General features: G+C 35.1%; 1 protein-coding gene across 6 annotated transcripts in view; it reads right to left on the reverse strand.

Moving 5' to 3' along the window:
* Positions 1 to 21,215, reverse strand: part of EPHA6 (EPH receptor A6) — a gene marked incomplete at its 3' end in the record, with an annotated part of 858,431 nt that extends 837,216 nt beyond the window's left edge. For all 6 annotated transcript variants that reach the window (XM_079923297.1, XM_079923296.1, XM_079923295.1 and 3 more), the window contains exon 1: positions 20,526 to 21,215. In XM_079923297.1, the coding sequence (XP_079779423.1) occupies positions 20,526 to 20,904 (379 nt within the window). In that variant the 5' untranslated portion in view covers positions 20,905 to 21,215. The remainder of the gene's footprint in view (positions 1 to 20,525) is intronic.
* Positions 21,216 to 27,369: the final 6,154 nt, after the last annotated feature.

Here is a 27,369-nt window from a genome sequence, read left to right on the forward strand (position 1 = left end):
TGTTGCCCTTGCTCTTTGTTCCTATCTTTCTCTTCACTCTTTTCCTACCTTTTGAAGTTTAATTCCATTTAATTAAATGAAATTTCATTTCATTTTCTCTCATTAGCACATCAGTTATACTTCTTTTTTCACTTCTTTTAGTGGTTGCCCTTGAGTTTGCAATATACATTTACAACTAATGCAAGCCTATTTTCAAATAACACTATACCTCTTTGTAGGTAGTGTACCTTATAATAACAAAATAGTCTTATTTCCTCCTCTTTCCCACGTATCACTGCTGTCATTCATTTCACTTATATATAAACATACATACATATACATGCATTTCTTTTTGTTTCATTCTCAGGATTTCCATCTCTCTGCTTATGTTGCCCATCTGTTCTTGCATGCTGTCTAATTAATCCATTAGAGCCCTTAGCATAGTAATCATAGTTGTTTTAAATTCCCAATCTGATAATTCCAACACCCCTGTCATGTCTGGTTCTGATGCTTGCTCTGGCTCTTCAAACTGTGGTTTTTGCAATTGGTATATCTTGTAATTTTTTTTCTTGATAGCTGGACATGTTCTACCCAGCAATGGTTCCTGTGGCTGTTTCTGTTTGTGAGGCTCTGCTCTGGGAAGCTGTAACTCCCTGCATCTGCCTGTCTGTCTTTCCAACCTTGGGGGCAAGCACTTTGCCCTGTGTCCTCCCCTCTCTTACGGATCAAAGAAGAGTTGATTTTTCAGTCTTTTCAGGTTTTTGCTTATTGTTAGAACCAAGTGGTGACTCGCAAGCTCCTTATATGTGAAACTGAATTTTTTTATGCCCAGATAGACTTTTTTAGATTAGCTTCATTCTTTTCTGCCTTTGAAGCACTAATGAAAAACTTTAAATCTGCATGTTGCATTATCTCTCTCTCTCACACACACACACACAAAACCCACAGGTAATATACTCGTTCTGTATTAGAAGTTAAAACAGGAAAAAACTATACTCTCGATTTCAAGATCATGGAAAAAAATGCAGTCAGTGCGCCTTACATTAATACTAACAGTACAAGTAGGGGAGGAACATGGGAATGTGCTGCTCACCAAAAAAATGCACCTTTTGGCTATTTATCAGTAAATCAATAATAAGTATATCAGAATATCACATTGATATTCTGGGTCATTATTACCTTCATATCTTTTTTTAAAATTCTAGAACATTCTTATAAAAATGTAACATTTTAATGATGAAAAAAAATTCCCTTCACATCACTCACCAAAATAACTAAAAATAATTCTGAAGTTGCTGTATCAGCTAATAAAAGCCGATCAATTAGCCAATATTTATTACCTACTACATGCTTAATAGGGTGTTAACAAGAGTAGGAAGAAAGATGTTCAAAATTCACCACAAAAATGTATTTATAAAGATAGATTTGGGTTGGACCTGAGTATGAGTATTTTTTCAAAGGCCCCCCATAAGATTTTGATGGACAGCCAGAGTTAAGAACCTCTGGCTTTTAATAATAAAGTACAAACCACTTAGGCAGAGCTGATCAAAGCTCTTCATGTCCTGACCCCTGTCTATTTTTCATCCTTTATCTCCTGCCTCTCTCTTCCTTATAGTCTCTATCTATTCGTAACTATTTACCAGGACCCCGCAAAATGCTATTGTATTTTTTGCCAGGCCCTTGAACCTGTTATTCCATCTATCTGGAATAATTTGTAATCACTAGTCACCTAATGAATAATGACTAGTATTTTAACACTCAGCTCAAGCTTCTCTTCCTATATGAAGTCCTTCTTGATGCCTGAAAGTACATGTGACCACATCTTCCTTCCTTCAAAGCCATTGGTAACCTGTACCTACTTCCATCACCACACTGACAAGAAGTTGTCTCCACCCATTTGACTTTCCCTTCCTATTAGACAAGAAATTCATAAAGAACTACGTTTACTTATATTTGTATCCCTGACAAAGGGCCACTAGTAATATAGTTAATTGTGTTATTTCAAAGATAGTAAACTAGGTTTGATTCCAAAATTTTGTACATAACTTACTAGCTTATGACCTTGAGGAAATTCCTCAGACTCTCTATGAGGTAGCTGTCAAATTCAGTTGTCAAATTGGAATAATATGACTTACTTCCTAGTTTAAAGGAATGAAGCAATGCACAAAAGTCCTTAAAACATAGTAATCAGTAGATAAATATTAACTATTATATTATTGTGACTGTTGTTGTGTGGCCAAGTGTGTGTGTGTGTATATATATATATATATATATATATATATATATATATAGTATATTCCATTTATAAATTCTCAAAATAAAACTAAATAGGTGTTATTTTTGCTATTATATAGATAATTAAAACAAGGCTAAGACAGTAGCCATTTTCTAAGAAATTAATTTTAATAAGGCATAGGACTGGAATTCAGACCCAGGCTTATTTGATTGTGCAACATTGAACAGAGTAAAAATTAAACAAATATAACGAGATACATATCAAGTATCTTACCAAACTTTAACAGGAAGATATTTCTGCTTTATAGATTACCATTTCCTACCACTACTAAATCCAAGCAGAAACCTCCCCTTAACTCATCTTTAATCTCCTCTTAGAGTTGGAAGGAGAAAAAAAAATTCAGGGTTTTTAGGCTATTACCCCTCTATTCTTGGCAATTCAGAGCAACTCTGGCATCTTGAGCTTTTATTGTCCCTAATATTTCAGAGCTAAGGTATCAATATACCTTCTAAGTATACACTTCCTACTTACTTCTAGCTCTCCCTTCTCATTTTTCTTTTCACTACATTTATTTTTGAACAGAAGAAACCTAGGTTATACATGACTTTCCCTAATTCCATGGCTGTTTGTTTTAATTAGAAAAATCTATGGGCAGAAGACCATGCACAGTCTCCATTATGGTCTTTGTGTAATAGCAATCATTTTTCTACGTTTTTTCCTGTTTAATTCACTAGTAGTCAAGGCCTGGGTATATGCAAAAGTTATGCTCTACATGAACTGAAATACATGTAAACAGTCATCTAACAGGTACAGCAGAGATCTTCCTTAAGATTTTCTATCTTTCTCTCAAGAGTTATTAAGGATGACACTTTTTTGATATTTAAATAAACTTAATTTATACAAATTTATAATTTATGGTTCTCAGATCATGATGTTTTCCAAACATATTTAGTCATAGTCTGTTTCTATTTTGTTATTGGCAGTTTTGAAGGAAAATAATACTTTTAAGTACCTTTCTCAATGCCCTTACAAAGAGGCACATCAGGTTCCAGAAAAATGTTATTAGCTCTCTTAGTCTGGATTAGCTTTCCTAGTCTAGATCTCTTTTACATCCTAACAGATGATGTATTTATTCAATTATATGCAGGGAAACAATACAGTGTGTTGGTTAAGAATGTACGCTTTGGAGCTATAATGTGTAAATCCAAATCCTTACTCTGCATGTTAGTTTCATAGTGCTGCCATAACGAAGTACCACAACTGGGTTAGAACAACAGAAATTTACTGTTTTACGGTTCTGAGAGCTAGAAATCTTAGATCAAGAGGTCAGCAGGGTTGGTTCCTTCTGAGAACCATGAGGTAGAATCTGTTTCATGACTCTGTCCTAGCTTAAGGTTGTTTGCTGGCAATCTGTGGTGTTCCTTGGCTTGTAGATCCATAACTGCAATATCTGCTTTAATCTTCATGTAGCCTTCTCCCTGTGTGCATGTCTATCTCCGAATTTCTCCCTTTTAATCAGTACACCAGTCATATTGGATTAGGGGCCCACCCTACTCCAGTAGGACCTCATCTAAACTAATTACATCTGCAACAACTTCATTTCCCAAAAAGGTCATATTCTTAGGTACCTGAGATTAGGACTTAAACATAGGAATTTGGGGGGGACTCAATTGAATGCATAACACTCTATTACCATTTAACACTGTGACAAGTTACTTAACCTATTTTGTGTCCTAATTTCCTTACCTATAAAACTGAGATAAAAATGATTAACTTTATGGGTTGTTGTAAAGATTACACAACTGAATACATTGAAGTACTTAGAATGGTGCCTAGAAAGGAGTAACCACTCAAAAACTCAGAATTTATACTGCATTTGAACAGCTATTTCCGGAAAAATGTCCCATAGAAATGTAATTATTTTGAAATGAAACACTAGCAATCTTAAAATCCAAACCCCTTAAAACATCATTTACTATATATTTTTAAAATATAACATTTAGAGGTATATCAATTTTGTTTCTATAGTTTAGGAATTGGTTTATTTTTAAAAGCACAATAATTGTGTACGGAAGTTGGATCAATATTGGACACAATATTTTGTGTCACAAATTTTCTCATGTTAGCCAGGCACACAGTAATGACCAGAATATTGTACAGTATTTTGAATGCACTGAAATTTTGTGTAAGCCACTTGGTAAAAGTCAAATTTCTTGTAAAGAAAAGGTTAGTTCAGGCCATCTATATTGTTTCCTTATCTTCTATACTGCAGGATAAGAGTTTTATCATAACAAGGGATATTTCAAATTGTACTTGAGTAAAAGCAAATATATGCTATCCTTTCGGGAGACTGGCTTCATGATTCTATTATAATATGTCTCCTAAATTGCTAATACTCTATTGAGGGTAGTAGTAATATGATGCCTAACTCCTCTGGGCTGAACTGGGAGACACTATAGACTCTAATTATAAAAAGTCATATTCATTTCATAATTGAGTTTTTAGTGTAAGGGCTGAAATTCTAAAAGAAGTTATTTGGATGATTATATTATACTATCAGTGATCAGACAGGTGCTAGGTTTTGGCCACCCATTATCCATTCCACTTGTTTTAGTGACAGAATTTTTAAGGAATTCCTTGTCCCCCACAGTGTCCAGTCACGGTAAGGTTGTCAATCAAGGCGTCCTACTCTTTCTATGATGCAGGGGCTCATGACCCAATGTAGGCCATTCACACTCCCTCTTGCAGAACTGATATTTTTAGCTGAGTAATACAATTATAGGGAAAAAAGGGTTGAAATCAATTCAGCCCAATGAGACTGATGATTAATTCCTGATGTCTAGATCCCAGGTGCTGCCCTGATTCTTATCCTTTGCTAAAGTTGGTTCTCTAGGAGTCTCTTCAGTTCTGTGGAATCATCTTATCCAAAGTCTTATAAATCCAACATTTATATTATAAATCCAATTTTTATTTATAAGATACCAAATTCCTTATAAATTTCTTTTCTGCTTATTTTAGCTAGCTTTAATCCCTATTTGCTTCAATGGATAAAGATAGGGATCCCTAAGTCAGGGTTTCTCAAACCATCTGCATCTACATTTAGCAGAGTGTTTATTAAAAATGAACAGTCCTAAACACTATCTTTAACACACTAAATCCAACTCTTTGGTAGTGGGGCTCAGCAATCTGTCATTTGAAAAAGTTCTTCAGCAGTTCTTATAGACATTAAGACTTGATAGTTGCTATGCTAGATCTGAATTGAGGGAAAATCAAAAGTAGTCCAAAAGGAGGAGTCTCTGGGGCTGAAGACTCAAACTGTACAGCTTCTCATTAGATACTTAAATTGTCATTATTGCTCATTAATCAAGACTGCTTGTACAGTGCCTAACAAGCAGTTTAAACATCTGGACGAATTAGTAAACAAACAAATGATAAACATACAAGCAAAAGCACACAGTAATGGGCCTTACAACCACAAAAATAATATATATAAAGAAAATGGGAGTAAAAATGGCATATTACTTAAAGTCATAACTATTAAATGCTAATTTTAAAAAGTTGTATAATCCAGTAAAAGAAATCCTTCTTTATAAATAATTTTCCAAAAAAATCTTCTATTCTTTTAAAACAGATTATCAATATTTATAAGTAATATAGGTTAAGTGTTTTAGAAATTTCTCTAGACATTAATGTAGAGGAACAATATTTAAATTCAATACCTTTGCATTTTTAATATTCTAGGAGTTGCCTGAAATTCTCCTTCTCATTTAGAAAGTACACTGATCTAACAGGCTTAAGGCCTGCTTTCTTTTTCCTTTGTGGTTACTAATTTGCTCTATCAGCTTTGCCAAGTAACTTAACGTCCATATAAATTCCATTAGTAAAATAAGTGCAGTAATTTATGGTGCTTACTTACTTTGGAAAGGTGGAATAAAAAGATAAAGTGGTAGAATTAAATTAATATACACAGTTGAAAAGCATTCGGTCTTTTTCTTCATTTTTCCTACTATGTCAAATCCTCCATCAACTGAAGATACATTTTTACAGGTGTATTAATGGGAGAGACTGCTGAGTACAAAACATTTTTGAGTTTTTCAGAGAAACATCCTCTTTAAGTACAAAGATGCTATCCATTTATTTTGAACTTAAATTAGAACTGATTTCTATTCTTGTTTTTCTGAAGTATAACAGAGTTTGATAAAATGTTGGAGGTGAAGATAGGGGAAATGGTTAACATCGCAGTCAAGCGAACAATTTCAAATAGAACAACAGACACCATCATTTTTAAACCATACTCTTGGCTACTCTAAACAAATCCCAGAATCTCCATCAGACTGCTCCTATTGCAAAGGCTTCCTTCCTTGTTCTCCTATCATCTCTCTTATGTGCTCTCTCAGTAGCAAAACAAGTTTTTCCACCATCTCACATTGAGGGATTTGGGACTCCTGTTGATGCACATGCCCTCATTGAAGAAATTTTTACAAATAAAGGAAGTTATGTCTCTATGAAGATGTTCCTATCCGGGGGCATTGACTTTGATGCCAATTCTTCAGTTTGATAAATAAGGCTGAAATGAAAAGTCCTGTATATAAATTTTGGCCTGTCTTTATCCATGCATTCCCCTAGAATTTAAATTCATAAAAGTGGAATTAATAATCTAAGTATATGAATATTTTTCAACTTTCTGCTTAACTGCTTTCTAGAACATTTTACATCTTCAAAAGAAATGTTTGTTGTCATAGCACACTCTGAGGCATGATATATATTAACCTGAAGCCATAACACATCTAGAAAATACAGTTAAATAGGATGTGCAAAGAGTCTCTACACATTAAAAAAACTAAAAAATAACTGAGAAAAAGATTAATAGACATCACTCCATAAAATTATAAACTCTTCCAAAAAGATTAAGTGTTGAGAAATAATCACTGAGGAAGGAAAGTTCCTTGATTTCAGCTAGATATTCAGCCTAAATTCTTACTCAAATTCTCAACCCCCTTTCAACTTTTTTCTAGCTTTTCCACTCAAGGAGTTTTTCCAAGCTACACAATATTGGAAGATTGTGTATGTATGTGGATCCAGCATAATGTCACACCTGCAGTAGAGCCACGTGCAAACGCTTTTTTGTCATCCTCATTCCATGTGGTAAATGTTCCTATAACTTGAGCCTACCTTTCCCCCCCCTCTTCTACCTACCTATAACTAGGTAGGTATCAGCCATTCTTGTTCATGTGAATATTAGATAAGTGAATTTGGGAGGATTTAGATTAAAATTGGAAGGTAAGAAACCCCACTTCAGCATAAGTTACATTAGTTACAACTGACCTTTTGTCAGGTAGCTTATCGTTTGTATATAAAGCACTATTAGAGTGACTGGTAAATGGGCATTTATTCCCCAACTGCCTATTGTTCAATGTGTGCATGTCATCAGAAGCAAATATTAGAGGGGAAAAACGATAAGTGGAAAAATTTGGAGGCTGAAGCCAATCTTGATATACAAACAGTAATAAACATAATTAAAGGTAACTTGGGGGAATACTTGGCATTAACATGACATATGTAAGTAGTATATAAAGAACTTACACATAAAAGAAAATCATAATCATTCCAATTTAAGACTAGCTAAAGAAGATAAATTTAAAATAGTCCATTTGCATGAAATATTCCCTAATTTTGCATTAGAAGAGAATTAAGTCCAAAATTTTTATAAGAAATTGAGAGCAACTGACTGAACAGGATAATCTTGGACCTGGACAATAAGTATATCAGAGACAAGTATATTAAAAAGAAAATTTATGGCTTTCTCCTTAGTTATATAGATACTATTTAAGCTTCCTACACTCTGGTGCCACATTAGAAGCAGAACTTCCAACCAAGCTAGTGTGCATTTGGAGGATGGGATCTATTCCATAATAAATGTGGCATATGTGTGGTGGGATGTACTTAAAATCATAATGTTTTACAATTAAGATATCAAACCTCAAAAAATATCCTCAATCTAGTAAAGCCTGACAACAACTCAGATTCTCACAGCCCAGGCAAATCATCTGCTGGAGGAGAAAATACTTTAAAGACTTATGATACATACTCTAGCACAGAATTAAAATAATCTTTATGACATGGCAATACATGACCATATTCTAGGTATTGTGTAATGATTAAAGGAGAAGAAATATTAATCCAATCATAATATACCTTTATAAAGATATTTATTTTTATAAGTTAGAAATAACGCCTGCACTAGGGTATTGAAATAATGATCAGGGCAACAACAACAAACCTAGATGCTCACAAAGAGATGAGTAATTCTTTAGGCTTTTTAGCAGATTTGTAATTTTTCAATTAATTATTTAAAGTCCAGCTTGTCAAAAGATCTGCAATTATTTCAATTATTATTTTAAATATATCTCTGTGTTGAAGGACAGATGAGAACCATAAAATGTTGGATTTGAAAATAAGAATATTATTGTAATTTAGAAACTAAGTTGACAGTTTTCAGTGCTTTTTGACATTATAAATGTACAAATGTAAATGTCAACCGCTAATCATGGATAATCTGCCATTGATTTTTCTCTGTTTAAAAATAGCAAATTCTGGCAGCAATTTCTATGTTCTTCTACAGGCACATTTCTCAAATATAAAATACAGGATCTATCAAAGAGTAATTTATCTAATTTCTCAACATAAATGTTAAAGAATACTAGCAATTTCAAAGTTATGAAACACCTCTAAAAACCAATATTTAATAGAGGTAGGGAAGAGAATCACAATAAAACAAGAATGGTAAGAGATGGCAAGAAACTAGAGAAACATTTTTAATCTTTAAATTGCATATAGTGTAAATCATACAGATTTTACAATTTTACCATCATCTAGATATAATCAGTAGAGAAAACCACATACAATCCATTAAAATCAAGATTTTGTGTTGTTATAGTTTTTGTGCTGTTTAAAAGCAGCCACCATCATCAAACACACTATTTCTTAAAGAATATGATAAAACTTTTAATGAAAAAGCCAAGTGGTGCCATTTACTTAAAAACTCTATATATGGAATCTATTAAAAAAATGGTTATGAAGAACTTAGGGGCAGGACAGGAATAAAGACGCAGACGTTGAGAATGGACTTGAGGACACGGGGAGGGGGAAGGGTAAGCTGGGACGAAGTGAGAGAGTGGCATGCACATATATACGCTACCAAATGTAAAACTGATGGCTAGTGGGAAGCAGCCGCATAGCACAGGGAGATCAGCTGGGTGATTCGTGACTACCTAGAGGGGTGGGATAGGGAGGGTGGGAGGCAGATGCAAGAGGGAGGAGATATGGGTATATATGTATATGTATAGCTGATTCAATTTGTTATAAGGCAGAAACTAACACCCCACTGTAAAGCAATTATACTCCAATAAAGATGTTAAAAAAAAAAACTATGTTCAATCTAAGATATTATTCACTTGGATTTTATTTTTACCTATACAGAGAGTAAGTTTTAATCTTCAAGTGCACAATAACTAATTCAAGGTAGCTTAAAAATTGAAGTTTCCAGAGGAGTCACTTGTTTTAATTCTCTTATTGCTTATATATATTTATGATGATGAATCCTGATAAATGTGAGACTCATTTTCATTTTCCATATGTAACCCAAGATTCTTTTTTGTTTATAATTTTTAAAATTGTTTCCCTTTCTCTTTGCTATATTGCTAGTATTTAACTGTTAAGTATATCTCTTCAACTTTACAACGTTGTTCTTAATGTCAGGGGCCAGATCCTATTTCATTTCTAGCAGGCACACAAAGTCAGTGCCAATATAGGGTCATGGTCAACATACTGAATGAATATTTTTTCTCAATGTCTCCATATACTAATTCATAGATCAGTGAAAATGGTACTTTTACCTTTTCATCTCTGTAAACAATAGTTCATAGATGTGAACTTATCTATGGAACAGCTAAATCCATATTGCTTTGTCAATTATTCAATGACATATAAATACCCTCATTAGTTAAATCTTAAGCTCTCAGAAGTCCAGGGCAAAGTGACCCATCTTTAAGTTTCCTGTTCCCAGCACAGTGAAAAAACACAGTAGGTATCAACAGATTTCATTTAAAACTTGGATGAATATATACTTAATTTTGAACTAATTTGAGAATTCTAGGAAAATATATACAAATAAACCATACAGATTAAGAACTGAAGTGTCTATATATAAGTAATAAAAATAAAAATGAACAAAAACCCAAAGATAACTATATCTATATTACAATGGAAAAGTATTTCAGAACTTTATCACAGAAACAGGATAAAAATTTCATCTGATTTTAAGGCTTCATAAATTCAGGGAAATTTTTCATTTAGCTTTAACAAGTACTTAAAACTCTAGAATACTAAACTTTAAAATAAATTCTTAAATTTTACTTTTGCTTTACTAGGTAATAGAGCTCTTGAAAAATCTAAAAAAACAGTGCATATATATATGCATGGATTTTTGGTCATAAACTAGTGAATATCATAAAGGTTCTTACACATGGAATTTTAAATAAACAAACTACCTGCTATTTTAATAACTGGGGTGAACTCTAGTTTTCTAAACTATAAAATGAAGTTATTATACTATAACACTTTAAGACAGTAAGTTATTATAATATAGGTACAATTTTTGCTCTAATATAGTATCATAAAAATAAAATTGGTGCATGTTATTTTTCACTTATTTTAAAACATGCTAAGCAATACGTTATACCAACAATATGCACTTCTGAAATTCTGTTTCTTTTTCAGATAGAAGTTAGGATCTCTTTCTGACTGCTCCCTCATTAAATTGAACATGTAAAACAGCCAAGGAAACAGGGTAGTTTCCTCATTAAATGTTCTAGTGTTATGAAATTGTTGTGGCTACTGCAGTCTTGGAGTTTTTTGTTGTTGTTGATCAGACATTATAATTGTTAACAAGTGGACTAATGCATAGATTTTATTTAATTTTAGAAACTGACAAAAGTCTTATGATTTTGTGCAATGCTGTTAGTTTGCTCAACTCTTTCCTGTCACACATAATGGCAACTACTAATTATTTTCACTTGCATTCACAGTTTAAATGTTGTCTAAGTATACTTTAAATCCAGAAGGAGAGTGAAAGGAAATTTTCAGGATTTTTTTTTTTTAAGAGATTTAGCTAACGTTGTCTGTCATCAGGACATTTCTATACTTGCAGAGATAAGGCTCTAACCCACGATATTGTTTTTATATATATATATATATATATATATATATATATATATATAACAAGAGAGACTTCTTAACCAATTAGGTTCATTTTAAAAATAGTACCATAATTCAGTTTTTTTCTCTCCCTATTTTTCTTTCATTTTGCATGTTTATAGCTACTTAGCTACTGTATTATATTTTAAAATAAACTTCAGTTGTCTTAGATATCAATTTTTAAAATAACATTCATTGGCCACTACATAGTTTAATTTTCTAATTAAATGTTTAATTTTAATTATTTTTAGCAATATTAAAGTATCATAGCAATATAAGGAACAAATTTCTTCCTTTAAAAGTAAAAATTATGGGCTTCCCTGGTGGCGCAGTGGTTGAGAGTCCCTCTGCCGATGCAGGGGACACGGGTTCGTGCCCCGGTCTGGGAGGATCCCACATGCTGCGGAGCGGCTGGGCCCGTGGGCCATGGCCGCTGAGCCTGCGCGTCCGGAGCCTGTGCTCCGCGGCGGGAGAGGCCGCAGCGGTGAGAGGTCCGCGTACCGCAAAAAAAAAAAAAGTAAAAATTAAGGTGATATTAAGATATATTTTAACTCATATTTGGAGGCAATCATTTTAATTAGTTTTAGATAATTCTTATTTGGAATACATATTAATGTAATACCTTTTTATTTCCTAGTCATCAAAGGTAGGAAAGTTTTCATATATTGATTTTCTTAAATCATGTGTAAGTACTTTTCCTTATTCTATACATTATACTCTATGTATTATACAAGAATGTGTTTCTCTTTGCAAGGCTCATGTACCACCAATATGAGTATTATAATAATAATCTGAAAGAATACATAATTATCCTACTGTTATGTTATTAGTAAGTTAACATAAGTAAATAAATTACGTACATAAATATCCCATATATCCACAGATACCTAACATTGTAAGAATAATACATAACTAATTCTACCTCCTGAACATTCAGTTTCTAAGGAGATGTTATATCTTCTATGATCAAGAAGTTAAGTACAACTTTACAACTGAAGTTATAAAATGAAATAGAAGGAATAGGGGTGATTTTTCATTTATATCCAGCAAGTTCAGATCATCAAACAGGCCAACAGCTAGAGGACACAGCAGTATCCTGGGAAAGTAGCTGAATCTATTTTTCAGTACATGGACTGAAAATACATACTTTCATCCCAGTTCCCACTCCAAAGCTTAATTAAAAGGTATGCTTGCTGCTATCTGAAACTGGAAACTAGCTTCTTCACCATTAACCATAGTTTTTAATAATAAATCCACCTTAAATAAACACACCATAAAAAGCTCGTCTAACATCCTTCAAACAAAATCTCCCTCTACCTGTCAGTCCATGGAAAGCCATTACAGATGTGAAATATTTATATTTTCTACGCATGGTTGTATTTTTAAATGCATATTTATGTTTACTTTTCATGTAATTAAATAGAATATATACCCACCCATAAAACTAATATTAGAAGATCCTTGTGAAGCAATTTTACAAATAAACCACATGAAAGTGTTAGTAGTATTACTTTAGCCCCTTCCTTCTCTCCCTCATGATCTCATTTACTGTAAAATTCTTCAGCTCATAAAAATCATCAAGTAATTAAAGAGTAAATATCAATTACTCAAGGATATATAACATCAACAGAGAAGACTGATTTTCTAAGGAACAGAGATTGTATGATAATCACTGTTGTAGACTTAGAACCTAGCATAATGCCTGACACAGGGAGATTCTTAATATGTGACTGTTGAGTGACTTATTTTTTTAACTTTGAGATAAACTGTAATGAAATAATAGAAATTCTTTCAAATAAGTGGTACATAAATATAATGAGAATTGAGCAACAGTACTTGTTACATGTTACCATATAACAAATGTGTTTTTAAAGTTTTTCTAATTAATTTTGGATCTAATTTTAAGACAACAGAAAATTTTCCTGCCAGACTTGGAAAGAGACTGGAAACCCTTCACTGGATCATATATTCTGGGAGGGAAAGTTCTCCTTGAATTCTTATATATGGTAAGTACACTGCCTATCAAATAGTAGGCCTCTAATAAATATCTGTTTGAAGAACGAATGTTTTCACTCAGTTCTAGAATATTTATCATTGAAAAACAAAATTGTATATCCCATAAGAAGTCAATGTTTACTGAAAGGAAATCACTATAAAATATCAATAGTAGGGCTTCCCTGGTGGCGCAGTGGTTGAGAGTCCGCCTGCCAATGCAGGGGACACAGGTTCTTGCCCCGGTCCGGGAAGATCCCACATGCCGCGGAGCGGCTGGGCCCGTGAGCCATGGCCGCTGAGCCTCCGCGTCCGGAGCCTGTGCTCCGCAACGGGAGAGGCCACAACAGTGAGAGGCCCGCATACCGCAAAAAAATATATATATATATATCAATAGTATTCTCCAGAACATTCTAAGCACTAAAGTAAAATATAAGATTTACTATGTTTGAATATTTATATTTAAGAATATTTAGAAATGTTTAAATGAAGCATTTCCAGAGTATGAATTTTCTAAATATATACAAAGTATATATGACTAAGTTAGGAATTTTTATGATTCTATTTAATGATTACATTCATAAATTATTATTATAATGCAACTCATTGTAATGAATAATAACTGGTTAGGGAAATTTTTTAAATTACATGCAATATACTGTTGTTTAGTGGAGAGCCTAATAGTTTCTTCCCTCATCTTAAGATCTCATTTTCTGGATCTCTTATAGGCTTTCTGAACGTGTATTTGTTTCTCTTCATTGAAACAAAATGCAGAGATAAAAGAAGACTAATAGAAAATATGTGAAACACGCTTATTTGCTATCTAGTATCACTTACATTTTTGTTTTCAGTAACAGTAATCTGATCATAACAAAGATGAACAAAATTGGTGCATAAGCCAAACTTCCAAATATTGCTCTATATTTTAATAGACTCTGTTGGATTACCATATTGCTTTGTGAAGATGTCTCCGCCCATGTGTGCCATTATCCACTCTGACTAAAAACAACTATATATGGAAAGTTGTCATGTCAAAAATGCATTAAAAAATTTCATTTGTTGATCCAATATGAGTGTACAATGTTATGTACAATGGTTTGACAATGGTTTGAAATAGTAAAACTGTTAAGATTATATTTTAAATCATAGTCTGAGCTAAATAGAGTGGAAAGTGGGCCTCACTCCACCCTTCCTATACTCTGTCAATTATCAATTATTATAAGCAAGGTCATTTTTACGGGGAGTAATGGAAAATTTTTTCAGCCCTTTGGAAAAGAAGTGATATAAATGTTGAATATCTACATTTATTTTTCTGTAATGATAAGATGATCCCATAATCCTAACTCCAAAATGTATCTCAAATCCATCTTCTTCTCCCCATCTCACTACCACCACTCTAGCCAGGCCACCATACCCCACCCCCCAGGTAACTGCAACAGACTCCTAATTCTACTCTTGCCATCTTCCAATCATCTCTTTACTCACTAGCCATAACGCTCTTAAAATGAAAAATGGTTAAAATCTCTCAATAGCTTCCCATTTTACCTAGGATAATATTAAAACCCAGTTCCTTTCCATGGCTTGTTTTCTTCTCTGTGGTATCTGGTTCCTCACTATCTTTCAAACCTTACTTTGTGCTAAATCTCTCCTTGCTCAGTAAGGTCCAGTCACACTGGACTTATTTCTTCAAACGTGTCAAGCTCATTTCCCTTCAAGGTCACTGACCAGGTAATTCCCTTTACCTAGAATGCACTTCTTCCCATTCTGTACAATTAGCTCTTTCTCATCCTTGAGAATGTGGCTTATATGTCACCTCCCAGATAGGCCTTTCCAACCATCACATTTAAAATAGCAGGTCCCTCCTTTTATTTGCTCTGTGCCTGTATTCTTTCCTGCACAGCATATAGTTTCATTTACTTAAATATTTTTTTGTCAGTCTCCCTTACTAGAAAGTAAATTCCATGAGGGCATTTATAAAGTCTGCCTTACTTATTCTTTTTCTCTTCATCATCTAAATATTAAACTCAAAAACACAGTACTCAATAAAATACGGCAAAAGTTGAGGTAATATAATTTCCATTTTTTAAAGAACTAATGTCAGTCTAATGAAATTGCAAGTTGATCAGAACACTATAGATGTAGTATATTAAATTATGTTGCACAATTTTTATATGTATGATATAATATATATAATATTTATTTTAAAATAACACTGTGGATGTATAAACAACTTTTTTTTTTTTTTTTCGGTACACGGGCCTCTCACTGTTGTGGCCTCTCCCGTTGCGGAGCACAGGCTCTGGACACGCAGGCTCAGCGGCCATGGCTCACGGGCCCAGCCGCTCCGCGGCATGTGGGATCTTCCCAGACTGGGGCACGAACCCGTGTCCCCTGCATTGGCAGGCGGACTCTCAACCACTGCGCCACCAGGGAAGCCCTGTATAAACAAATTAATTCTTCTGTACAAATTTAGTTTGATTACATGATTGACAAAGTACACTGAACAAAGTCAATCCCTTTTCATTACTTAACTATATATATGTACTGATCTCCACCATATTTATACTCCCAAGAAATGTTGAGTCAAGAGCACAATGAAGAAACTTCTATTACTTTGGGGGTTCAGTTGACTATGTACACTGTAAAATAAGATCTGTTCTCTCGCCATTTAGGACAAATGAAATATATAGTCAGAAGTACTCATGTGTGTGAAAAGAAAAGAATGAAAGAGAAAGATTGAGATATGGTGCTTGTCATAGGGAAAGAGCATTGGTGGAAGGAAATACAAGAAATCTATGATGCCTTTTGCACTTAAGTTATTTATACCAGCAGTGATTAGTGAAGAAGGGAATTTCAACTCTAGTATTTTTCTCAATATTTAATTTTGTAACATAAAAGTAATACAAATTCCTTATTAGAAAAGTTGAAAATATTAAAAATGTAAAATGATGTTATTTAACCACTAATTTTAGATATATATTTTCCCCTTGGGAATATCTCAATTAAAACTGCTTTATTCATGTTATTCCTAGTTTGAAGAAGAGATCCTTAAAGAACGCTGTATAATTTTTGTGTAAGAAAAAATTTTTAGACAGCGTTATCCCAAACCCAGAGCAAAAAACATTTAGGTGATCAATGCATATCAATGATATTTTATATTTCTATTTTAAACACTAATCATAATGACTAATTACACAATGGCTTATTTCAATTTGTAAATGCATAATAAAATTGCATTCTAGGTTGTTTTTATACTTATGGTAAATAAGAAAACATGAGATTACAATCTGCACCTTTACAACTATAGTTTATTGCTGAAAATAAATTTTATATAAGTGAAAGGTCTTTTAGAAATATTCTTTATAAATCATTCAGTTTTCCTTATTTAACACAACGTTAAATATTTTCAGTAAAGTTCACTCTTGACCTTTCCGAAAATATTTCAATTCCTCCCCTTCAATAAATATTAGAACAACAGACTTATAGTTTGTGAACAACACTTATGGAAGTTCAACTAATTTGGGGCTATGAATTTTATTAAGCAGATATTTTTCTGCTCACCTATGTTCACCTGTATTTACACACAACTTAGTGTATTTTACACTCAATTCATTCAAATTAATAAATTCAATGAAACTAATGATTCAGACTACTGTTTTCCTTGTTTATTTCATTTGTCACTGAATTTCCTGGGTGGAGGAGAAAGATCAATTCACACAATCTTGGTAGTAAAATGAGCTCTCTAGACTCTCATATTCAAACCATATTTTGATTTAATATATTATTTGAGTATTGATTATTTTGGGAAACATGAGTCACACCCTGAGAGATGCATCAACTCTTAGACTAAAGCAGAGTAATCTCTGAATTAATGGATCCCTGGTGGCTACTAACCACTGTTATTGATACACCTGGTTAGTTACATATGAAACAAGATTGTATTTTATATTCTCCTAAGTATCCTACTAGTACGGAAATAAAAGTTTACATACATTAAGAGGGTAAAATCTGTTATTTTTACATAAAAATTACCAACACGAAATAAATACTATGGTTTTAAATAGAGGGAAAACTAATGGAATAAGAGAAATCTGAGTACAAATCACGCTTTCACTTACTTAATCAGATGAAGTGATCTAGGAAGCAACTCTACTTTTTGATGGATTCAAGGAGGTTTGGGTAACAGGAAAAGAGAGTCAAACTGATTTGTCTTTATAGTGCAGAGCTTCACAGCAGTTAAAAAAACAAGAGAAGAGATGCTTCCTGTACTCAAGTTACTCTTAGCACCATCTTAAGCACCAGGTTAAAAATGAGGTAGTTCACTTTTTTGATAGTTTTACTATGCCTACGTATGGAAAACTAGGAAATGGGAAGAGGGTGACTCCTTCATTCAACCATGAAAGATTTTATATGATTTGGTAAAAATAGATAAATAACATTAAAAAGTTTACCTTGTGAATATCCTTAATGAGAAGGCAAATTAAATAAAAATGAAATTTTACCCTCCATAACAAATTTTAAAAATAAAACATGAATTCCATTAGCTCTTAGGGTGAAAAGTTACTAGGAAAATGAATACGATATCCTTAAAATTAACTATTCATCATATTACTGATGTTTATTATTATGTGTAAAATCTGATTTATATTTTACATTAGTATTTCTATATTGTGTACATACTATAATAATTCTGTAATACCTCATGTTTTCAATGTTTACAAATTGGTAAGATATGTTGATTCATGTCATCTATTTATGAAGCTACAAATAAGAAAATATCCCCCAAGTGTTCATAAAAATAACATTTTGAAGTTCCACATTTTATTAACTATTAGCATGATGATTTCAGTATTCGAAAATTATCTCTAAGTATTATTAGGCATAATTTCTAATCACTATGACTTTAGGCTGTAAAAAGCATTTTATGAGGAATCATTTGTGTCTGATGAAAAAAATCTGAGCATATTTTCTCTATAATCTTCTGTTGAAGAACTCCTCTAAATTTTACCCAACTTAGCCTTTAGGCACTATATTAGCCAAGTGTAATGCATGCCTGTGTTTTCAGTATGTTAGTGCAAGTTCAAATTAAGAGTTTTAGGAGACTACCTTTACTTATCTTATTTAATTGTTGGGTAAACTGAGTAATACTAACACTGTTAAGCTAACTTATAAAAACACACATAAATTACATATAATTGGTAAATATTTTAGTTAAAATGTCTTTTAAAAGTATGAGAAAGTCATCAAAATAGATAAAAATTACTGCAAAATGTTAACAAACAACTTCTCTATGTCCTTAAATTTAATATGAATAGCTGAAATGTCATATTTTAACATTTGACACATTTTGGTAGAATGGCACTTTAGTCATGTGAAGAGTGTAACATGTGTTTTATTTATGTTGGTATCCTCAGGGCCTTGGATGGTTACCAGCACTTAATGAAAAAATATATGTTGTTTTAGGGAAATGATTGCAAGGAAATAACTGTTAAAATATCTCTAGTAAACTTTACTTCAAAGTATACATCTCTTTAGTAGCCCTAGACACATTTGGTACAACATAAATGTCTGATCTTCCAATTATTAAAAATTTCCTCTCTCCTTTCAATGAAAAGGTCAAATAATTACGTTATTTTTAACAATCTTCTATTTTCAGAGGTAGATTAAGTAACTACCCCTTTGATATTTAATGCCAATATTCCTTGAAAACAAATAAGGGATGTGTTTGAAGGTATACACCGCCATAGGAGAGTATGGCACTATAGGTGGTACTCATATGATACATCCTCACAGGCATGATGGTTGTGTAGGATTTTCAAATTGACATATGCATTTGTGATTGCAATTTGGCAGGTCAAAAAAAAAAAGAGAAAGAATTAGAAAAACATGTCAAAAGTACCAGTTGTATAAATGAGAACAACTGAATACTGATTCTGAATAATTCTAACAAATTGGTCATACATGTTGATAACAAAGAAGAAGGCTGTGTTGTTTTGCCTTCTCTCTCAACCTTCTCACCCTCGCAAAAACAGTGCACACTTTCATGTCATCTGACCTCCATTTATATACCTGCAAATTATTTCGAAGCCTTATATGTTGAATGGTAACTATAATTGAAGTTGTATATTTGAAGTATTTGTAAAAGTGTGACATAACAGGTAACATTGGTAGTCATCACAGTGCCAGTGAGAGCATCAAGCCAGGTACATGCTGGAAAACTTTTACGGTTGTTCATCTCTTAGTCTAGGAGGATTTAGATTATGCAGGTGATGTTTTTTATAGATCCTTAAATATTCATAGCAGAAATCCAATGAGATATGTCTCATAAAGATTGTTGGATAGAAGGCAAGAAAATGTTCAAAAATTCTCAGTGCTTTCCATTCAGTAAACCACACTTTCACTTTTCACACACTATTCATCTTCACTTTACCACTTTACCTGACTTTATAAATAGGATATTCACAACTTGTTAATTCACACCTAACACTTATCCCCCCGGCCCCTTTGGGCATCTGGGCTAGAAATAATTCAGAATAATTTCCAACAAGTCTACGTTCGGTCTGGATGGGGTAAAGGGGTTGCAGCTGGGCGAGGGCGGCTTAGTTTACCGAAGGCAAAAGGCTAGTATTTGGCCAGAGGCTACAGCGAGAGCGATCTGCTTTCTTGAAGGCATGTGGGAGATACCTACATGTTACCGTGCTGTGAGCGACCGCAGAGAGCCAGAAGTCTCCATTAAGCCTGTGCCACAGAGCCTGACCTCCAGCGCAGACCGCGCAGCGGGGAGCGGGCCCGCGGCCGCCAGGGCTGGGACCCAACTGCTGCTGATGCTCACGCATCCGTTTAAAGACACTTGGAAGCAGAAGGAACCGGAATTCGTGAGGTCGCCGGCCCCGGCCGATGTGGACAGGGCGCTCTGGGGAGGGGACACCCTCTACCCCCTTGTGTAGAGAGCCCGGAGAAGCCTACCCCGGGACAAAGTTACCTGCAGAAGGCGACCAATGCACCGGTCCTCAGAGCACCCGCCTCCTCCCGCCCCCTCTCGCTTCTGCGCCCCGTCCCTTACCTTGGTTGTTGGAGACGAGACTGCAGTCGCCCGGCCAAGCTGTCAGCAGAGGCAAGAAGAAACCAAATTGCAAAAGAAATTCCCAGACTTCGCTGCCCCCCATGGCTCTCCCCGGCTCTCTTCTCCCCCTTAAAGAGAAGTGGCAGCAGCGCAGCCAGGTGTTCCGCGTAGGGTACGGGTCCCGGTCCACGTCTTCTTCCTCCTCCTCTTCCTCCTCCACCCGGCCCACAGAGGGTGTCCCGGGGCGCCCCCCGCGCGAGGCCCCGGGGGCAGGGCACGAAGGTCCAGGCTGCCCAGGGGCAGGCGCAGCTGCTTCGGAGGAGGACGCTGCCTGAGGCGCCAGGGAGCTCCTGGCGGCTGTAGGCGAGCGGAATTGCATCCACCGCCGTGTCCCGCTCGCGCGAGGACTATTCCCTTGGGCCCGGGAGAGCGTGCGCGCAGGAGCTAGCTCTGGCTGTAGTTTGGGGGAGGGGAACGAGGGGGCGGGGGAGGGCGCCTCACGGCCGGAAGCGGGGGAGGGACGAGGACCAGGTGCGGCGGATAGCTCCTGCAGCTCTGACGGCCCGAGCGCCTCTCCGGACTGAAGTGGACGCTTGCAGAGCCAAAAGCAACGAGGGCACAGCAGCTGTGAAGCGGGCGGGGGCCGCGGGAACTTTCCTCCGGCCAGTGCGGCGCGAGCCGAACGACTGAAAAGGCTCTGCGGGGCCACGAGCTGTGCGAGCGAGCTACCGAGCTGCGCCCTCAGCCCCTCGCCTAGGTGGCGACGGCACCGACCCGCAGAGCAGACACTTCCAGCTCGGCCGCGTCTGCGCCGCGCTTCGGCCTCGAGAACCGCTTCCCCGGCATCTCTGAGGCCGCACTTAGTCCCCCAAGCACTTTGCTCCCCATTTCGCGGCAGCAGCGTCCAGCGTTTTAGGGCTAGTCAGCTCCCAACACGGCTACCCCCGACTTCTCTACATTTCTCCCGCCAGAGGGGGGCGAGTGCTGTGGGCAAACGCACCGGGTCCGGGACGAGCTTGGCGGTGGCGGACCAACCTGACCACTCCTCAGCACGGGTCGCCCAAACTTGCCCAGTAGGGCGAGAGCCTCAGCTTTGCGGCCGCCTCCGCTGCTAGTCCTAGGAGAGCGAAGGAAGAGAGCAAGCAGCAGAGGAGAGTCACATCAGGCTGGATAGGGACGGGTGCCTGGTACCACGGCTCACTGAGGTCTTCTCGTCGCCGTGCGGCCGTGACTTCGCAGTGGAGGTCACGAGCATTGTCGCAGCCGTGGGCGCTGGGATTCCGGGGGCCCGGACCGCCTGCAGCGTGGCGGCGTCGGACCTCGCGCTCAGAGAACCCACGGGCTGAGCGGTGCGTGGCCACATCCACAGCGGCGCCGAGTGCCTGCGAGTGAACAGCTCTCTCCGCGCACCCTCAAGCCGCCCCCTCTCGGCGCCCACTCCCTCCCAGCGCTCGGGTCGGTGGGAAGCCGTGGCGGCCCGCTGCCTGCTGGGACTACGCGGCCCTCGCCCCCCAAGGTTGGGAGTAGGGGCCGGGCAACACAGGTGCTAACAGGGTGGGGTCTCAGCGCGCTTGGCCCTCACGCTCTCGCCCCGCGGCCTAGGCGGGCCTAGAGGGCAGGGCTCGAGCTGCGAGCGCAGCTGAGCTCCGCCAAGACTCGCGCTCTGCCCTCCTGACAGCCGCCGCTCGGATGCTGCCAGTTCGGCGCTAGAGGGGGTTAGTCGACAAGAAAAATGCCTCCGCTGCTCTCAGGTGGAAGAAGCTCATCACGCGGAAGGAGGAATGCGCTCAGGTTATACTTCACGCGTTTGTGAAGGGCGCGCCAAGGAACCCGTGTCACTATCGTGGGGGTTCTGTAATACATTTTTGCTGTTATTATTATCATCGTTTTCTTTCTTGAAAAGATTTAGGGTATTACAGTCGAGTGAGGTCGAAAAGCCCTCCTCAAAACTCATCAGAATGTTTTGAAGAAAAATTTATGGCAATGGAGAAAAGTGAACCGAGAAGAGAAAACAGCGATATTGTAAAGAGTAGAGGATATTTTCCTTCCATAGGGCAGAGGGAGGGAAATGGCACAGTGGCGAGATTTGGGAAAGGAGTAAATGAAGGAGCAAAGGGTCGGCGTTCGACGCTTACAGAATTCTGGAGGAGAAAGCAGCCTTCCATTCGACGCGTTTCAGCGCTGCTATGTTTGTGTCACATACAGTAGAAGTGGTTTCAGTTATCGCATTATAGTCAGTTGGAGGAAAAGAGGAGAGCAAAAGATGCCGCACGTCTAAGTCAGCTACAAAAAGAGAAATGTGAAATGCCAGTGATTTTGAGACTGAGGAAGGTTTCCGATTGGTGACTGTGCTTCCACTTTCATTAGGAATTCAAACACTGCCTCTCTTTAAACGTGTCCACGCTAATTTAAATGTATGCAAATCACTTCTGAAAAGATAACCAAGTATGGAGTTTATATATTAGATTTAAAGGAGTAAAATCTGATTTTGCGACTGATATTACCACTCTTACAGATATTGACTGGTCAATATCATTTGCAATATGCTTTTGCAAAGTCAGTTTACAATTTATAAACTGTAAAATTAAAAGACTACGTTATAATATAAATCATTATGCTTAAATAAGAGTTCTTAAAAGCGTTTGATGATTCAATATACTAATGTTTTGATTCGAAATAATCTTATTTACTGTCAAAGAATATCTTTTCATGACCTTTTTATAATTAAATTTGAATTCCTTATGTTTAAATGTTTAAATTCACTTACAGTGGATAGTTTTATAGATGTCATTAACAACTCACTAAGAGAAAAATTTTGGCCAAAGAAGACACTCCTTATAAATGCCAAAAATATGCTATATTCTGTTAAACTGAAGGAATGTATAATACTATTTATTAACTTAGAAATGTAAACTATGTTAATCTATTTCTAAACTTCTAGTTTTTAAATTAACTAAACTTACAAGAATTTTTGAATGGAATACCACTAAAAAGAAGTTGTTTCCCCCAAAAACCCTAGAGTAAAAATATTTTACTATCAAAATTTTAACTTAAATTCTGATATTTTGCTTGAGTATTGCATCTTAGAGACTATATTGTAAAGAGAACATCATGGAGATTCTTTTAAAATTGGGCTGCTAGAAGGAAAAGGCTCTAATGAATGGAAGGAAGGAAGGAAGGAAGTAAAGATGGAAGGATAGAGGGAAAAGAGAAAGAGTAAAAAAAGAAAACCTAAGATTTATTTCTAGGATTCACACTTATTTCTAAATCATGATACAATATTTCCAATTATGGTACAATTTCCAAATTAAGGTACAATATCATGGTACAAATAAACTGGTATTTACTTCAGAGTAACAATAAGAGCTGAGTAACCTGGATTTGTATCCTCACCCCCACCTAAAAATTCACCTACAATTCACAATTTTTGTTTGTTTAAATAAATCATTGTCAGGCATGACATAATATATTACTTACCTGGTCAGATAATTGAAAGTCATAATCTGATTTTCGTTTTTAAGAAAATAAATAATTACAAGATTTTTCTAAATATTAAAATAAAACATACTTCATGTTTTAGATACTGTTTTTTGCATGTGTAGAATATAATGGCCTTTTAAAAACTCATCTCAAAGAAGATGTATTGAAATGAATCTTCTTGATCTTTGACTAGAGTGAGATTCCATGGGTTTGACATGATTATCAATTTCAAAACAAGATTGTAAATAGAATTACCATAACCATCTGACCATTTGTGTTATACATTTTATATTTATATATACACATACATACGTAATGTGTATATGCATATTCATTCTAAAATATTTGTTGAGCTCTTTTTAATGCTCAGAAGAGTTAATGGTGATATGAGTAAAAATAATTTGTTTTCAAAAAGTAACTTTTTATTTAAAATATAGTCATGGTTACCTTATGTGAGCTAGAAGCAACTGCACTTAACAGAAATGTACTCCCTTTTTGATTTTCTAGCAGTGTTGATATATTTGCTGACATGTGACAGTTTCAAAATTATAAGCCATTCAATGAACCAGATGTAATATTCACGTAGATTTATCTGCACTTGTCTGTTTGAATCATACCTATATTCAGAAAAGCATTCATGTCTAATTTTTCAGTACTATATTTTTCAGAATTCTTCTGTATTCTCTAAGACCATTGTTTTTCATGATATATGTGGTCTGGATTCAGGTAAGAATGATTAAATTTTTATTAAATAAAGAATATATGACACTAAAAACTAGTCTAAGCTTTCATTTATAGCAGAAATAGTAGTATTCACAAATACTATTTGCTTTTTAAATGATGAGAAACTTAACCTGCAATTAATTCCTTTGAGAAAAAAAAGGAAGGATTATAATGTTTAATACTGAGCATATTTCAAGGCTTGAGAAAGTCCTAAGTATTTTATTTTGGTAAAAGAGTAAATTAATCCACTTAAATCTATAATTTGTGTCCTCTAAGGTCAAGATAGAAGCAACATGAGTAAAAAGAATATTGATCCACAAGTATGTCAAAAGGTTAGGTCTAAAATATTCATTTTTACTTAGAATAGGTATCATTAAGTCTTTTTTGTTAATATAAAATTTAGAGACATGCTCTAAACAGTATTATTGTTTTCATTTCATCACCGTTAAATATAAATTAATTAAATGATTGTATGTTTTAGCATGCATACAGCTAAAGTAAAAAAAAAAAATCCACAAAGTCAAATATATGTAGTTAATTTGAGGCCCTTTGCTTTAAGCGAATGAAGCACATACACTATTTACTTTGGCAAATTTTCTTTGATATTAGAAGGTAGTTAATATTTTTCTGGAAGAAGATATTCAAAACAGTGCTGGATACTGTATTGTTAGCACGTCGAATCTTAAAAACCTCACAGAAAAAAAGCAACATGAGGCCTCATAAGACATGAAGACATGGTTTATTCTGCTGTCACATTGCATTTTCTTCTTATATTGTATGGTATTTTATAGTAAAAGGAAAAATATATATATTACATATATCGTGTACATATCTTATATATGTAATACGCATTGTGAGTGTATTTTAATTCAGTGAAAACATACTCTCTAGTACTTTTCTAATTCAGTAACAATTTACTAAGCAAGATTTTCCTGTGCATTTGTGCTGAGCATTATGGGGAAGGTACAACAATTATTTGGATTTAGTTCCTAACAATCGGAAGTTTATATTGTATTAAAGGGCACAGACATATGAATTATTCCAATACAATCATTGTATATTATCCCATAATGGAGTTCCAAATAATTGCAGTTATGTAAGAGGAGAGGAATCACACCCTCACCCTCTAAGGAATGAATCTCTACAGTTACTATTTTGGCTTGAGTTAAACTTACTCCTGGTATGAATTGATTCTGAAAGCTAGTGCATGAACTTTTATTATATCAAGTATAATAAAGTACTAAAGGTTATGCAAAATGGCCAAATAATTCTATTAGATTCAAGTAACTTACAATTTTTAAATGAAATATACTTAATAGTCTGTGTGACATCAGGTATCCACAAAAAATTATTTTAACTAAATTATGTAGAGAATTTTTAATAATATATTTAAATTTATTTTATTTTTACTGGTGATATATTATCATTTATCTTTCATGCCCCAGAATGATCAGCTGTGTCAAAACAACTTTTTTTGATTGAATTAGAATAAATACCATTAAATATCATATTCTAATTACCAAACAAGGAACAACTAATGAAAGAAGTAAAACTATCTTTAAAACAATCCTTTATATGTTGAAATCTGCATGATTATTTCCATCATAATGAATAAGATAATATCACAGGACTGGTGCTATTAATTTCTCTTCAAGTATTCAAATTAGCCTATCAAAATAAACTTAATATTTATTTAGTGCGCTATAGTGCACTATATCTTAGTGTACTAAGACACTTTTAGCCCTGCTTCGGGAAAAGGTAAAGCTAGGTTTTGCAATAAAAATACTTTGGTATGTCAAATAGTTAAATTTATAAATAATATTATCCATATTAATAACCATTCTCACTTAAACATTTTAATTATTTTTGTATGAATAATGCAAAACATTATTTTACTACAATCAAAATGGAGATAAATTAAAAGTGTCAGATAAAGAGAAGTGATTCCTTAATTACCTCTTAAGCTGGATTTTGTGGGTAAGTTTCTTTTTATAAAAATGTTTTCTATAATATTTCAGTTTAGTTTGAAATCAGCTACCATGTTTGCATTTTTGACGTTCTCTTGGTTTTTTTTTGTTGTTGTTGTATATTAAACGATTAAAAAATAAAAGAACAGGTCTTGACTGACATATCATTATATTTCCAAGTGAGCTTTAACAACCCAGAAAACTTAATATACCTAATATTTACCTTTTAAGTCAGGGGTTCTATATCATTTTAATCATAGTGTGTTTCTTTACCATGGCTGTTAACATGTTTACATGGAAGATAAACATTTCTTAATATATCCTTATAATTATCTGGTAATTGCAAATTCTATATAACTCACTTATACCAATCCTTTGATAATCAGCATATGGTTCTTCCTATCCTTGCCTAACTTTGAAACACATTCCAATCTCCCCAAGGACCTCGAAAAAATCTAAAGAGCAGAGAACGTTTCTTTTAAATCTCTACAAAAAAATGTGCTAAATAATTTGTGTTTAAATACTAATAATATTTATCTTTTAGGTCAAATTTACCATCTTTATTAACTTTTTTCGTAAAGAATAATCTAATACTTACATTTTTCAACTGTAAACAGTATGTAGTTGCCCTTTTTCTGTTTGTTAAAGATTATTAAATACTTGAGTCATTTTAA

Source organism: Stenella coeruleoalba, assembly GCF_951394435.1.
Source record: "Stenella coeruleoalba genome assembly, chromosome: 5".
NCBI lineage: Eukaryota > Metazoa > Chordata > Mammalia > Artiodactyla > Delphinidae > Stenella > Stenella coeruleoalba.